The sequence below is a fragment of the Penaeus chinensis genome, chromosome 12, assembly GCF_019202785.1.
Source record: "Penaeus chinensis breed Huanghai No. 1 chromosome 12, ASM1920278v2, whole genome shotgun sequence".
NCBI classification, from domain to species: domain Eukaryota; kingdom Metazoa; phylum Arthropoda; class Malacostraca; order Decapoda; family Penaeidae; genus Penaeus; species Penaeus chinensis.
In genome coordinates, this window is record NC_061830.1 from 15,292,214 (window position 1) to 15,307,213 (window position 15,000).

General features: G+C 38.8%; 2 protein-coding genes across 8 annotated transcripts in view; one reads left to right on the top strand and one right to left on the bottom strand.

Annotated features, from left to right (window-relative positions):
• LOC125030912 (TIP41-like protein) overlaps positions 1-4,341 on the top strand; it is an 18,807-nt gene extending 14,466 nt beyond the window's left edge. For all 5 annotated transcript variants that reach the window (XM_047621267.1, XM_047621269.1, XM_047621268.1 and 2 more), the window contains exon 6: positions 3,839-4,341. In XM_047621267.1, coding sequence (XP_047477223.1) covers positions 3,839-3,928 — 90 coding nt within the window. In that variant the 3' untranslated portion in view covers positions 3,929-4,341. The remainder of the gene's footprint in view (positions 1-3,838) is intronic.
• A 366-nt stretch (positions 4,342-4,707) lies between these two features.
• On the bottom strand, positions 4,708-13,972 carry LOC125030913. 3 transcript variants are annotated; one of them, XM_047621272.1, is made up of 3 exons: positions 13,679-13,972; positions 9,570-9,793; positions 4,708-6,580 (listed from the first exon to the last, which is right to left on the bottom strand). In XM_047621272.1, the coding sequence occupies exons 2-3, from the start codon at positions 9,777-9,779 to the stop codon at positions 6,440-6,442; spliced, it is 351 nt and encodes a 116-aa protein (XP_047477228.1). In that variant the 5' UTR covers positions 9,780-9,793; positions 13,679-13,972; the 3' UTR covers positions 4,708-6,439. The 3 variants fall into 3 exon arrangements, with proteins under 3 accessions (XP_047477228.1, XP_047477230.1, XP_047477229.1); XM_047621274.1 differs by lacking the exon at positions 13,679-13,972 and adding an exon at positions 13,202-13,523; XM_047621273.1 differs by lacking the exon at positions 13,679-13,972 and adding an exon at positions 13,104-13,253.
• Positions 13,973-15,000: the final 1,028 nt, after the last annotated feature.

The window sequence follows — 15,000 nt, forward strand, 5'->3', positions numbered from 1 at the left end:
CTCTTCCCTCTTACCTCTCTCCCCCCCCCCCTCTCCACCCTCTCTCTCTCTCTCTCCCCCTCTCTCTCTCTCTCCTCTCTTCTCCTTCCTCCCTCTTCTCTTCACTCTCCCTCCCTCCCTCCTCACTCTCTCTCTCTCTCTCCTCTCTCCCAACCCACCCTCTCTCTCCCTCCACCCCCTCTCTCTCTCTCCCCTCTCTCCTTCACCCTCTTTTCTCTCCCCTCACCTCACCTCTCACCCCCTCTCCTTTCTCCACCCCTCTTCTCTCTCCTCTCTCCTTCTCTTCTCCTCCTCTCTCTCTCTCTCTCACCCTCTTCTCTCTCTTCTCTCTTCTCTCTCTACCCACCCACCCTTCTCTCCCCTTCTCCTTCCTATACCACCACTCCTCCTCCCTCTCCTCTCCTTCTTCCTCACTTCCCTCCCTCTCTTTTTCCCTCTCCTCCTCTCCCCTTCTCTCTCTCTCTTCTCTCTCTCTCTCCTCATCTCCTCCCCTCCTCTCCCTAAACCACCCACTCCCCCTCCCTCCCACTCCTCCTCTCTTTATCTCTCTCTCTCTCCCTCTCTCTCTCCTCCTCTCTCTCTTTCTCTCTCTTTCTCTCACCCCACCCCCCACCCACCACACCTCTTCTCTCTCCTCTCCTCTACCCTCTCCCTCTCTCTCTCTCCTCTTCTCTCTCTCCTTCTCCCTCTCTCTCTCACCCCCCCCCCCTCTCTCTCCCTCCCTCTCCTACACCCTCCCCTTCTCTTTCTCTCTATTCTCTCTCTCCTCCTCTCTCTCTCTCTTTCCTCTCTCTCTCTCTTCTCTCTCCTCTTCCTCTCTCCCCTCTTCCTCTCCTTCTCTCTCTCACCACCCCCACCCCCTCTCACCCTCCTCCTCCCCCCTCTCTCTCTCTCCTCCTCCTCTTCCTTCTTCCCTCTCTCCCTCTCTCCCTCTTCTCCTCTCTCTTCTCTCTCCTCCCCTCTCCCTCTCTCTTTTCCACCCACCCCCCCTCTCCCCACCACCCCCACCACACAACCCTTCTCCTTCTCCTCTTCCCCTCTCCCCCCTCTCCCCTCTCTCTCTCCCTCTCTCTCCTCTCTCCCTCCCTCCCTCCCCCTCCCCCTCTCTCCCCCCTCCTCCTCCTCCCTCTCCCCCCCCCCTCTCCCTTTCTCCTCTCTCTTCTCTCTCTTCCCTCTCCTCCTCTCTCCTCCTCCTCTCCTCCCACCCCCTCCTTCTCTCTCCTCTCCTCTTCCACTCTCTCCTTCTCCCTCTCCCCTCTTCTTCACTTTCTCTCTCCTCTCTCCTCCCCCCCCCCCCCCAACCCCACTCAACCCCCCCCCCCCCCCTTCTCTCCTCTCCCTCTCCCTCTCTCCCTCCCTCTTCTCTCTCCTCAACCCCCCTTCTCTCCCCTCTCTCCTCCTCTCTCCTTCTCCCTCTCCTCCCCCCCTCCTTCTCCCTCCCCTTCCTCTTCTTTTCTCCTCTTTCCTCTCTCTTTTTCTCTCTCCTCCCTCTCTCCTCTCTCTCCCCCCCCCCCCCCCCACCCCCCACCCCACTCTCTCTCTCTTCCTCCTCCCCCTTCTCCTCTCTCTCTTCCCTCCTCCCCTCTCTCTCTCTCTCTCATCTTCTCTCCTCTCTCCCCTTCTCTCTCCTCTTCCACCTCCTCTCTCTCTCTCACACACCCCACCACCCCCACCACCCCCCCTCTCCCCCCCCTTCTCTTCTCTCCTCTTCTCTCTTTCTCTCTTTCCTTCTCTCTTCCCTTTTCTTCTCCATCCACTCTCTCTCTCCACTCCTCTCCCCTTTCTCTCTCTCTCTCCTCTCCTCCTCTCCTCTCTCACTCTCCTCTCTTCCTCTATTCTCTCTCTCTCTCTCTCTTCTCCCCTCCCCCTCACCACACCACACCCTCCCATCCACTCTCTCCTCTTCTCTCTCTCTCAACTACCCTCCTCCCAACCTCTCTCTCTCTCTTCTCCCTCTCTCTCATCTCTCTCTCTTCACTCTTTCTCTCTCTCTCTCTCTCCTCTCTCCTTCTCTCTCCTCCTCTTCTCTCTCTCCCTCCCACCCCTCTTCCCTCTCCACTCCTCCCTCTCTTCCTCCCCTCCCCCTCTCTCCCTCATCCTCCCTCTCCTCTTCTCCCCCCCTCTCTCTCCCCCCCTCTTCATCTTCTCTCTCTCCCACCTATTCTCTCCTCCTCCTCTCTCTCTCCTCTCTTTCTCTCTTCTCTACACCACTCCCAACCACCACCCCTCTCTCCACTCTCCCTCTCCCCCTCCTTTCCTCTACCCCTCTCTCTCTCTCTCTCTCTCTCTCTCTTTCCACCTCTTCTTCTCTCTCCTCTCCTCTCTCTCTCTCTCCCCCCCCTCCCTCTCTTCCCTCCCCCCCCCTCTCTCTCTCCCTCTCTCTCTTCTCTCTCTCCACTCTCCTCTCTCTCCTCTTCTTTTCTCTCTCTCTCCTCTCCCCTCCCTCCTCCTCTCTCCTCCTCTCTCTCTCTCTCTACTCTTTTTCTCTCTCTCTCTCTCTCCTCTCTCTCTCTCTTACCCTCCTCTTCCCCTCTCTCTCTCCCTCTCTTTCTTCTCTCTCTCCCTCCCCTCTTTCTACTTCCTCATCTCCTTCTCCACTCCCCCCCCCCCTCTCTCTCTCTCATCTCTCCCTCTCCCCCTCTTCTCTTCTCTCTCCCTCCCCTCTCTCTCCTCCCCCACCACCTCTCCCACCCTCTCTTCTCTCTCCTCTCTCTCCTCCCTTCTTCCTCACCACCTCTCTCTCTCTCTCTCTTTCTCCCTTCTCTCTCTCTTCCCTCCTCTCTCTCTCTCACCCTTCCTCTCCTCCTCTCCTCCCCCTCTCTCTCCCCCTTCTCTCTCTCTCTCACCCACCCTCCTCTCTCTCTCTCTCCCTCACCCCTCTCTCTCACTCTCCTCTCTCTCTTCTCTCTCTCCCCTTTTCTCTCTATTCCCCCCCCCCTCTCTCCTCTCCCCTCAACCACCCTCCACACCCCCACCTCCCTCTCTCCTCACCCTCTCTCTCTCTCTCTCTCACCCTTCTCCCCTCTCCTCTCCCTCTCTCTCCCTCTCTCCTCTTCCTCCCTCTCTCTCTCTCTCTCTCTCTCTCTCTCTCTTCTCTCCTCCTCCCCTCCTCTCTCTCTCTCCTCTCTCTCCTCTCTCTCTCCCACCTACACACACCTCATCCATCTCTCCATCTCTCCCACTCCTCTCTCTCTCTCCTCTCTTCTCTCTCACTCTCCCTCTCTCTCTCCTCCCTCTCTCTCCTCTCTCTCACTCTCTCTCTCCCTCTCTCCCCCCCTCCTCTCTCCTCCCACCACACCCCCTCTCACCTCCACTCCTCTCTCCTCCTCCTCTCTCTCTCTCTCTCTCTCTCTCTCTCTCTCTCTCTCTCTCTCTCTCTCTCTCTCTCTCTCTCTCTCTCTCTCACACACACACACACACACACTCACTCTCAATTGGTATTTTGTAATGAAAATAAAGCGTCTTTTTTGTAATATTTAACTTTTTGATACATTGCAATATATGTTTGCCCTTTACACCCTTGAAGCATCTTTTCCGTTTGTATAAAAGGTCTATGCCTTCTACTTGATATAAATTTCTGATATATTCCACCTAGTCTCAGGGAGGGATTTTTATTTTCATTAACTAAGAATCACGTAGGTTTCTTGATATAACTTTTTAGTGTAAAGGTGCATAAAATGTTGCTTTACTTCAAACACATCTTAACTCTGTAAGATTTGAGATGTGAAAAAAAATATATATATATTTTCTCAAAACTGTATGTCAGTACTATCTATCTATCTGTCTATCTTCAATAATATATGTATAGATATGTACTTGTAATCATAATTCCTTTCAGGTTGATGCCTCTGTATACAAAGATCCAGATGTGGTGTGGCAGCATCTTCCACTAGTGAGAGAAACAGTTGATAAGTTAGTTGTGGTGTAGTAGTTTTCATCTGTCAGTGGTAAATTAATGTTATATATTTTTTTCTGTTGAGTTTTCCCCCTTGTCACTTTTTTTCCTTTTTTTTTTAAGAAGAAAAATCAAGGGTTTGACTGTCGATACAAACTGTCTTGTAGATTAGTTTGTTTTTGTAAAGGCATGATTTGTTTGGGGAAGAAAGACACTGTTTAGCTGGGGGCTTTGTAAAATTCATTACTTAATATGCAGTATAATATTTCTGCTCACTGGTATTGTGATCTAGCAAGTTTATGGCAAAGCATTAATGAAGTACATATATGAAATTAGTATGCAATCTCAGATTGTATGTACAAAAGTGTCTTTTTTCATTATGTGCTAAAGATGTGAATAATTTATAATCAGGAGAGTCATGAATAGAAGGATCTCATATCACATCATATTTTGTTTTCTTATGAACCCAAATGTAGTTCCATACTGTTTCATAATGTCAGTAAATGAATGTGAAGATCATGAAAATTCACATATTTGCTGGACTCCCTTGACTATATTCGAACATTAAATTCCAAGCCTAAAATAACAATCTTTTCCATTTTTATAGGTAGATGAACAAAAAAAATTTGTTTAACTTTGAGTTTATTTTCTAATTGAAATATTAGCAACACTTTCAGGCTCTTGCCGTATTTGAAATATTCCCAAATTTGTGCATTTAAATACATGGACCTGGTCAATCTCTTATTTTCAACACCAGTATAATTATAAAGGATGATGCACATGGTTACATGCACATAAAAAAAATACACAAGTTCTTTCATAAATGGGGCTTCATTATAACTTACACAGCAATGATGGCTAAAACTTATTAGTATAATTCAAACTATAGTGCACTTGTGCATCATAGTCAGGAACAATGTTTTAACAGAAAAAACAGAAACAGCATTTTTTTTTCTTCCAGGCACTTTCTCCATACTATATATGGCAGCCCAAATAAAAGCATCTTTCTGATTGACTTGTGCCTTCAATTACAAAGGAAATTACAGAACATTGGCCTGTTTTTAAAGTGAGATAGAAATTTAACAAACAATTAATTAAATAACCCAAATGGACCTGCAAATGTTCTGTAATTGCTCAATTAGTAGACTCACACTACATACTAGGTATAAAAAATGACACTGGTTAGAAGAATCATTTTCAACAGAAAATATGATTTTGCTTTGTTTCTTTAATATGAAAAGAATAACAGAGGTAAATTCCTGTATATTATCCTCTTACTATAATAATGGCAACTGACTTCTTGAGTTAAAAGGTTTGCTTTTTTCAGAAGTAGAAAATTATCTCCAAATAAAATGCTTTCATTCTTATGTATGTCACAACAAATACCAAATTGAAACAGTTGTATGCAAAACTTTCAAATCCTTAAACTTATGTAAAATTATATTTGAACTTTAATATAGAAGTTTGAAAGTACCAATATGTGGCTTTAATTAACATATTGTGCAGTCGAGAAATACCATTTGTTTATGCTAAATGGTATCTAAAAATCTTCAAACAATACCTTGTTACAAGGTTGGTATTTGCTTAAAGCAATAAATTGTATTTTATTTTGCATGGTTTCAGAGAACATGGATATGAAAAAATAAATTTAAAGCATAAAAAAAATAAATGTGTATATACTCTATCATTTGTTTATGGAAATGCAACATTCATATTTTTCTATATTATTGTGATTTTGCTTTTCAATCATTTTCCTTATTATCATTAGTCAAGAAAAATTCATTAAAAATATTTAACTCTCTCTACAAACTTCTGACTTGTCTAAGTATTAACCAAAATAGACTTTTAATAATCAACAATATTAGGTATTACAAAAGATTCAGTGTGAAATTTCTAGAAGCAATTGGAAGACTGAAGCATTTCTTTCAGTTGCTGGACATCTACTGCAAAGAATTCAAATAAAAAAACTATTAACAATGTAACAGCTTTTAACAAAAATGCAACATCTATTCTCCTGTACATAACATTCATAACTGCATATGAACATTAGAGACAGCTTAGTGACTAAATCAAACTCTGAGTAGCATTGGAAAGGCAAGAAAACTGTTTACAAAGAGCAAACTTCTGAAAATAAATGCATGTACATCAGAAAGCAACTTTATAAAATTGAACATGAAATAATGAGCAATAATTTATGAGATAAGTAAGTACTCCTCTAGGCTATATTCCAGCTAGACCAGAAATAGTCAAACAAGTATGCAAATTTGGCACCTAAGAAAGATCATATAATCTCATTAAAACTTGGCCCTCCCTTCAACTGAAATGTATTTTTTCGTAACATCCATCTGATGGAGGAAAATTACAGTGCAATATCTTGTTTTAGATATAATCACAGGGAACGACTACACCCTATAATTCATACATCTTTATACAAGATGTGTTAAAAAAAAATATTTTCAGTTTGTGGAACATAGAACTGAGGAAATACTTATGAAAAAAAATACAACAATAATAATAATAATATTGCTCTTTCAATACCAAAGTCTAGCTCTGTACAACAAGAACTGTAGGAGGAACTGTGGTGGCAGCATTTGCCATCGCTTCACTGAAGTTGTTGCGTTCCATCATGTTCTTAGCACAGAAATATGTCAACTGTGTTCCACGAAGCAAAACATCAGTGACAGCCTATGGGAAAAAAAAAAAATAGATGACTTTAGATATTTTATCGGGATAAGTAATTCTCAGCACATAGAATAAGGTGCAAATCATAATTAATGACCTTGCATGTTCTTGGGCAACTACTTGCATGTTCTTGGGCAACTACAAGATTATGTGGAACTAGTATATCTCAGCGACAGAGCACTGGCTTTGAATGCAAAGCCTTAAGTTCACCTAAAGCCAGGCCCTTCCCTTGAATTAATTTATAAGTGAAAGCTTGAGTCTGCTAGGGAATGGAACTAATCACCTCACCATTTCCAGCAACTTGGAAAAAAAAAAAAAAAAAAAGGTTGCCACTGTGAATACACCTGTACTTAACTAAATCAGCACGGATGGCAAGAATATATGCTATGCCCACTGTAATAGAAATTTATTTATTGTATTTACATATAGATGGCTCTACAAGTGCTTAGTCATCAAGGAGTCAGTTATTAGTTCTACCTATCTCACCTGTTTACCCTTTTCCTTGATTTTTGGAGAGTGCCTTTTGTATTAGTGTCAGTGTCTTTAAGCCATTGCCAACAGGCATGCAATGCCCACTGTGAGTTTACTTGTTTAATTTTTTTACACATAGATGGCTACACTTGTACTATAAGTACTACCTGTCTTGCCCATTTACCCTTTTCCTTGATTTACAAAAATATTTTATGCTATCTTACTTTGCTGTTACAAATGTTTATAACATAATAGTAATTATAATGTTTACAATAAAAATAACACCATCGATATTCATAGCATTAGTAGCAAATACATTTTTCCTGCCAATTCAAGGAATGGTGAAATTAGGTAAGGTCTACTAATTGACTCCTTTGTAGCTAAGCACTAGTAGAGCCATCTAAGTGCAAAAACATTTCACAAACATATAAGAAATGAGCACAGAATTTTCCCAATTTTTTATTAATTTTCCCCAGTAGTGTTGGGTTAATATTGCCAAGATTTTAATAACAAGTTAATAATTATAATATTGATAAGAATAATAACAGTATTGATATCAATAGTATTAGAGAGAAGGGGGAAATCAGGATCAGTCAACAGGGCATACTAATAGACTCCTTGCTGGCTGAACACATGTGGAGCCATCTGTAACAAAATATTACATGAATATGTAGTGATTGGGTTAATATAGACTTATATACGTAGATACATATATACATATATACATATATATATATATACATATATATATATATATATATATATATGAATTTAAAAAAACAAATAAAATGGTAATTATCTCCATATATGTATAGCATGTTTACATAATAACTGAAATAGAGATCTACAATAATCTGCCATCATTAAAGGGAACATATCCTCTGGAAAAGCTTAAATGAGCTTAGTTTGACCACTTGGATACTTGTATAGATTATTTTATAGCCATATAACTCAATATTCCAAGTTAACATATTCTGGAAATCTGAATTTATTTAAACAACCTATATGTGTTGTGTTCATGCATAACCATTCAGACAATATTCAAGTTTTCACATTTCCTAGAATTCTGTGAAATTTTTAATTCAGTCAAGTAATTATTCACATTATGATTGAATCAAGCAATGCAATGGCATCTGCCCTGTGTATTACAGCAAGTGCCAACAGAACCACCACATATATTCTGTTCAGATACAGCTTAGAGTGGTTTCTTACTTGAAAATGTCTCATTAGGGAGATGTACAAGCTCTATGCTGCCAGAATATACATGCTTGAGATTGCTGACCATTCCAGAGTACAAAATGCCAAGGCTACAACATCACTTTATGGAGATTATTTCTTATACTGAATATCTGTGTTCTTTAGAACTATTACACAACTTTTTCTTAATTTATACAGTCCTGTTTTTTCTAGATTAAAAAGAAACCTTTAATATGGGTTTTGCATAAAGTGTGTATATATTTTACACACAAAACCTCAAAAAACGGATAGGTATCAAACAGATCTAGAATTGAAGGATGCATTTCTATAACTTCATTTGACCTTTTTAACTCGACCAATGTGCAATTAACCTACTGTTTGGAGATGGCACCATACCATATCATGGCTGCACTAGACCAAATTACCAATGGCACTGTATCAGGTCATAGCACTGGTCAGAGACCTCATCTTTTTATGATAATATTGGTATCATTTGTTTGTTATCAACATTTTGATTCAGTCATGTTATTTAAAGGGAAACTTTCAATCTTATCAAACACTTGCTTACAAGCCCTTGCAAGGAACAATTAAGTGCCTATAATGGTGAGTGAAATACCAAACATACTGGGCATAAATGGGCAACCTGCCAATGTACACTAACAATCCTACACTAGTAAGGAAGTTGGCCTTATTTTTATGGTCACTAGGTTACGAAATCTGGCCATGTTCATGATACAGTATGAAAAAATAAAAGTTCAAGAATATTTTGCATTATGTAAGACATAATATACCTATACAAGATTCTTAAAGAATGTTATTAAATCCCTTCAAGAAATACAGTGCATTGCAATTCTAGCTGTAGTTCATGGGTTTAAGAAATTAATAATATTATTGATTTTATAGTAATGTCATCAATTTATGCACTCCAGAAATTGCAATTGGGGAATTTACAAAACTACAGCTAAGAAGATAATATGAACCATTTCAGATATTAACAAGATAAAATTTTGAGCTTTACATTGCAAAACATCACCATAATGTCTTTTTGATCAAAACCTTTTTAAAAGATTGTGCTGCATAAAAAAGGAAGAGGAGCTCAATCCCCCTCATTTGTGGGGGGAAAAAAAAAAAAAAAAAAAACAGAAAAAATTTAATCAATTCCAATAAGCTTATGTCAGCGCATCAATATATTCCAAAAACAATAAACAGAAAAACCTGATGCAAAATCAATGAAGTCTTAAACCTGAAAAATGCAACAAAGGTATGCTTGCATTTCTCTCTCTTTTCTCACTTGCTGGTAGAAGAAAAGTAAAGTATTACTTACCGCTAATGGTGGCAAGCACACTGTGAAGGGGATGAGCATGATGTACCACCATGCACAGAACCCAGCAACCCAGAGTGCTGCAAAAACCAGCAAAAGGAGCCAGAGGACAAGCCATAGTGTACCCCCTGACCCTGTGGTTCCTGTCGAGCCTCCTGCACCAGCACCAGCACCTGTACCACCACCTACACCACTTCCTTCTCCGGAACCCATTTCTTATTAGTTATCTGCAAGAGATTTATTATTTAGGTCCAGCACATACATCAATTTATTATACTTAATTGTTATTATATATATATAATATATTACATATTTAGATATATAATGTACATCTATACATAAACACCCATACATGCCAGAAACCTTAGATTATTCCTGTTAGGTAATCATTCAAATCTAATTATTTCGAGAACTTGTTATACATTTATTATTGAGATATGCAGCTAGCCGTAACATATACAATATACAAATTCTAAATAGATTACCTGAAATTAACCTTTTTTGCATGAATACTGATCCTTGATAAGTCAAGTGGGCAAAGATATTTCACTATTTTGATGATACATGTCAATATGGACACAATTGTATATATTCATATATTGAAAGAATAATCTTATTGTATTTCTGTTAAAACAATTTACTACAGTATTCTACATTGTGATGATCACATACATAAAAATGCATTTATGAACTTCTGCTTAGTTGTCTAATCTGAAAGTGTGAAATCTTTACAATTAATTTTCAGGATATTAAATAGAATCATGACTAGTGTACTTAACATATTGAAAACAATCATACAAGGGTTTGTAATGGTATGTATAGCCCATGTTCCTCTACCTTTCAGAGTTTGCAAACTACCGAGACACTCAAGACTGTTAATGTCAGTGCTGTTTTTCAATAATATTGCTGATGTGCTTATGCTATTTACAGAAATCAAAGGGCTAACTTTACATTTGTAGGATGCATCAAATTATGTACATTTTCTTTTGTAGCATTTTAATGAACTTTATAAGGCTGTAAAAACACTTACAGAAAAGTGCTCACACTGAAATAGTTTTTCTACTTTTATTCTGTATGCATTCTAATATATACAATTACAGAATAATCATGCCTTTGAGCTGAAAATTTACAAGACATCAAAGTTAGAAATCTAGTAAACATACTTTAGAAAGCCTATAAATTCTAGCATTATAACATGCAATGTATGCTTGAAATCAGTAAAAGGATATACTACTGCATAAATTACTTTAAATGTGTACTTATCATTTGTGAAAATGCATCTTTTTTACCCACTGGAAAAAGAATTTAAGTCCCAACTCAATAGCAACGCAATCAATTCTATTTCAGAGCTATATATGTTCACAAAAGAGAAATCTAAAGTTATATATTTGGATTATTTTGTGTTCTCTTTCTCTACATACTGAACTTATTACGTGTCCAGGATGATAAAGCAACTATTTACAATGAAACATATCAAGAATAATTCATTCCACATTGTGGTTAATGATTTCATGGCTCTGTAAGCATAAATGAAATAGCTTTTATGTGTTTTATAAATGTATTAGCAATGGATGTTAGAAGAAAACAACTATGAGGTGTGCTTTATTACTAAAATCATACTATTTTAAGATTTGGTTACAATGCCTACTCTAGAGAAAGAGAAGACTACTTATTATCATTCAAGCAAATGTATTAGCATGAGTGCGTAATGAAGTAAGGAACTGTTTCCACACTAATCTATATATGTATTAATCATTATTCTTTCAAACAATAATCTCGTTATAAACAAAACAGTTCACTATAATTCTCTGATATAAAACATTCTTCACTAGTATTTCATAAAATCAATAGCTACTGTAAATATTATGCAAACAATCATGTTAACTCATTGTCGCAGGGAAAATGCTGTCCTTTTAGAATTTTTTGTGAAATTTCTCTGCACATAAATGGCTCTGCCAGTACTTAGCCACAAAAAAGTCAATTAGTAGACCTTGTGACTTTACCTGATTTCACCTTTCCTTGAATTGATGGGAATTTTTTTTCTTTTTTTTTACTATTGCTATCAATATCAATGGTGCTATTTTTATTACAAACATTATAATTACTATAATGTATTGACATTAGTAGTGGCAATATATGAACAAAATATTTTCAAAAATCCTGGGAAAGGGTAAACGGGTAAGACAAGTAGTACTCATAATTGGTGACTTAGTAGAAGTGGCGTAATCTATGTGTAAAAAAATTAATAAAGTATATTCAATTACTAAAGTAAACTAATAGTGGGCATGGCATTACATACATGCATATATATATATATATACATATATGGCATGGCATTTACGTACATGCCATGCCCATTGGTTTTGGGTTAAATACATGCTTCGGATACTAAACTTTTTACATTTTATTATATAAATCACAGCAAAATATAACTAGCTAAATGCTGTAAGAGCACATTATTGAGTGCGTATAAATTTAGGTATGAGTAAAAATGTAAGTATGCATTTAACTGTGCAGATGCACAAACATGCAAGCATAAGTAAATATATGTATGTGTATACATGTATGTGGGTGAGCAGGCATTCCCTGCAAAAAGTTTTCCACATATACATCTGTGGTATCTGAAAACAGCATTCAATCCCCTGCACTTTGAAGGGCTGTGCTGTATGTCCCTGTTTAATTTTCTTTTCAAGTAATACCATGAAATGCATCATGGATCCCTAATGCATTGCTACTGTATTTATCACAAAAGTATATAAAATGGAATTTGTTAAACATCTAATCTGAAGACTGTCCTGTTTCACTGAAAGTATTGGAGACATTAATTGGGCCGGTACTTGTATTTGCATATATATATATAGCCATATATTCATATAAGAGATATATGTGTACTATCTATGGTTTTGATAAGTTTATTAATGATATATCAAGATTCATTTTGAAACCAAGATTTAATATAATGGTATATGATCACTTGTTTAATGTACACTACAAAAAACTAAATATTTCATTATAAGGAGAATAGAAATCTTAAAGACAAATTTATATCTACTTGAACTCATGAAAATGCCAATTTTTTCCTAAAACCTAAATTTGGTCACAATTATGAGATGTAATTCTTCCAAGATTAAGACACAGACCTCTAAACAATACTTTTCACACTTCATCAGGGAAAAAAATATTTTTCACCATACACTTTCTTTCAAAATCTGAAGCACTGAATAAACAGGAAATGGCAAGAACCTAATTATTAAAATTAGTATAATTTTGAATGGAATGATCACTGAATATTTCAAAATACATAACTAAGCAAAAGATTACAAGTAATAAATGATAACCACATAACACAAATGTGCAATACCAAGAACACCCAAATTCAACCATATCCTGTATATACTTATCACTAGAATTGTATGTTTCTCTTACCTAGAACGTTTTACATATATGGACCACACAATCAACCATTATAATTTCCACGTTCACCTTGATAATCAGCTGCCTCGTTTGAATGACAGGTAGTTGGCACCCACACCTTACCTGTCTCGCTTCGTCCAGGTGTGCAACAAGTGCCTTCTCCACCCACGTCTGACCCCAACACACATGCACGCAACTGACAAGATGGAACAATACAACACCTCCTGCTATTTGTATGAGAGAACGTTAGGGTCGCAGCTGTTCAGACTGAGGGAGGTGCTTCTTCTAATTATAAATATGTTCTAACCAGCACCGCCTCCCCCACACGGTCCACTACAACGGTACTCGCACCCTCCTTTTATGGACCTTTTTACTCCTCTCATCCCAGTAATATCATTTTAAGTTTCCAAAGAGGTATCTACATGTGAAAATGCATTAGTGCGGACGTTCAAGTCTCCACATACAAGTGTTTGTTTCTTATCTTGAACTTATTTGACCCCAACAATTCGTGATTTGGCATCTACGAAGCAACAGTTGTAGAAGGCACGCCCACCACCACCTTCCTTTTCAGCCAGATTTTACCTTATTTGATCTTTTTCACTGCATGTAAACCCATTCGATTAACACCTAAGCTTAAAAACTAACACATAACAACATATTTCAAAGATATAACCCCGTTATTAAGGGTTTACACTCACTTTTTAACTAGCACTCGGTGACGACGTGTTGCCTCTCGTGTGGCCTCGACCGGATTGGCTGGAAGTTTACACGTAGTTCTGCTGGTTCTTTTCAAACATAAAATCCACTTTTTACATTTCTTTCGTTCTCGTTACAAAGTTTCTGATACTTAAAAGAGCAGGAAGAAGTTGCACAAATTCATGAGAAACATTCGATCTAAAAGTTCACTTTACACTTATGCTAGGATCAGCGATGTCGGCAATTCGACTAAAGGTGACGTCGCCCTCGCTAGTGGGTCAGGCGTCAGTGTCCGGCGGGGAGGAGGCGGATCCCTGGCAGGTGGGGGTGCGCTTCCTGGATGGGGTGAAGTCTTGGATAAGGGAAGCCTGGGGAAGAGGTTACTCAGGAGAGGATTTATTTACACTACTTCTGATGCACACATACATGTGTGTTTGTGTGTGCGTGTGTGTGCGTGTGTGCGTGTGTGTGTGTTGGTTTGTGTGTGTGTGTGTGTGTTTGTATATGTGTATGTGTATGCGTATGTGTGTGTGTGTATGTGTGTGTGTGTGTGTGTGTGTGTGTTTGTATATGTGTATGTGTATGCGTATGTGTGTGTGTGTATGTGTGTGTGTGTGTGTGTTTGTATATGTGTATGTGTATGCGTATGTGTGTGTGTGTATGTGTGTGTGTGTGTGTGTGTGTGTGTGTGTGTGTGTGTGTGTGTGTGTGTGTGTGTGTGTGTGTGTGTGTGTGGAGAGAGAGAGAGATAGAGACGCATACATCTAGGAAACCCGAGAGATATCCCAAATTAGGAATAAAGTATCTGATTCACTTACCCTCTCAACGCTGACTCGAATGCCATCTCCTCGTGCACAGCCTCACCGGTAGTATCTGAGGCACTTCTTAGAAAGTAGAATATCGAAGCATCATATCCCACGTGGGTGGGAGGGGTGGTAGAGCGAGAAGAGAGTGGGAGGTTGTGTGAGTGTGTGTGTGTATCCTGTGCATATATTTAGGAAATTATATCGTTTTATACAGAAAAACCTAGCGGCACGATAAAGGCGTTGGGGTTGTAGGCAATTGCATGTCACGTGCTCCAATGCTTTCCCTGAAACTTTCAATAATTTGTTAGATATATGATAATTAGAAAGTATATCACACTATCCGGAGGTAAGTATCCTAAGTTGAGTGCATTCCTTGTTCTAAACAAATACTATCTTTGTATTTGTTTTTATATCGGATATATGAAAACAAGCAAACACTCATCTATCACGTCTATCGCCTTCTCTCCACAAGTTCATTTCTTTATCCATTTTCCTCATACTTCCACTATTATTTCCTC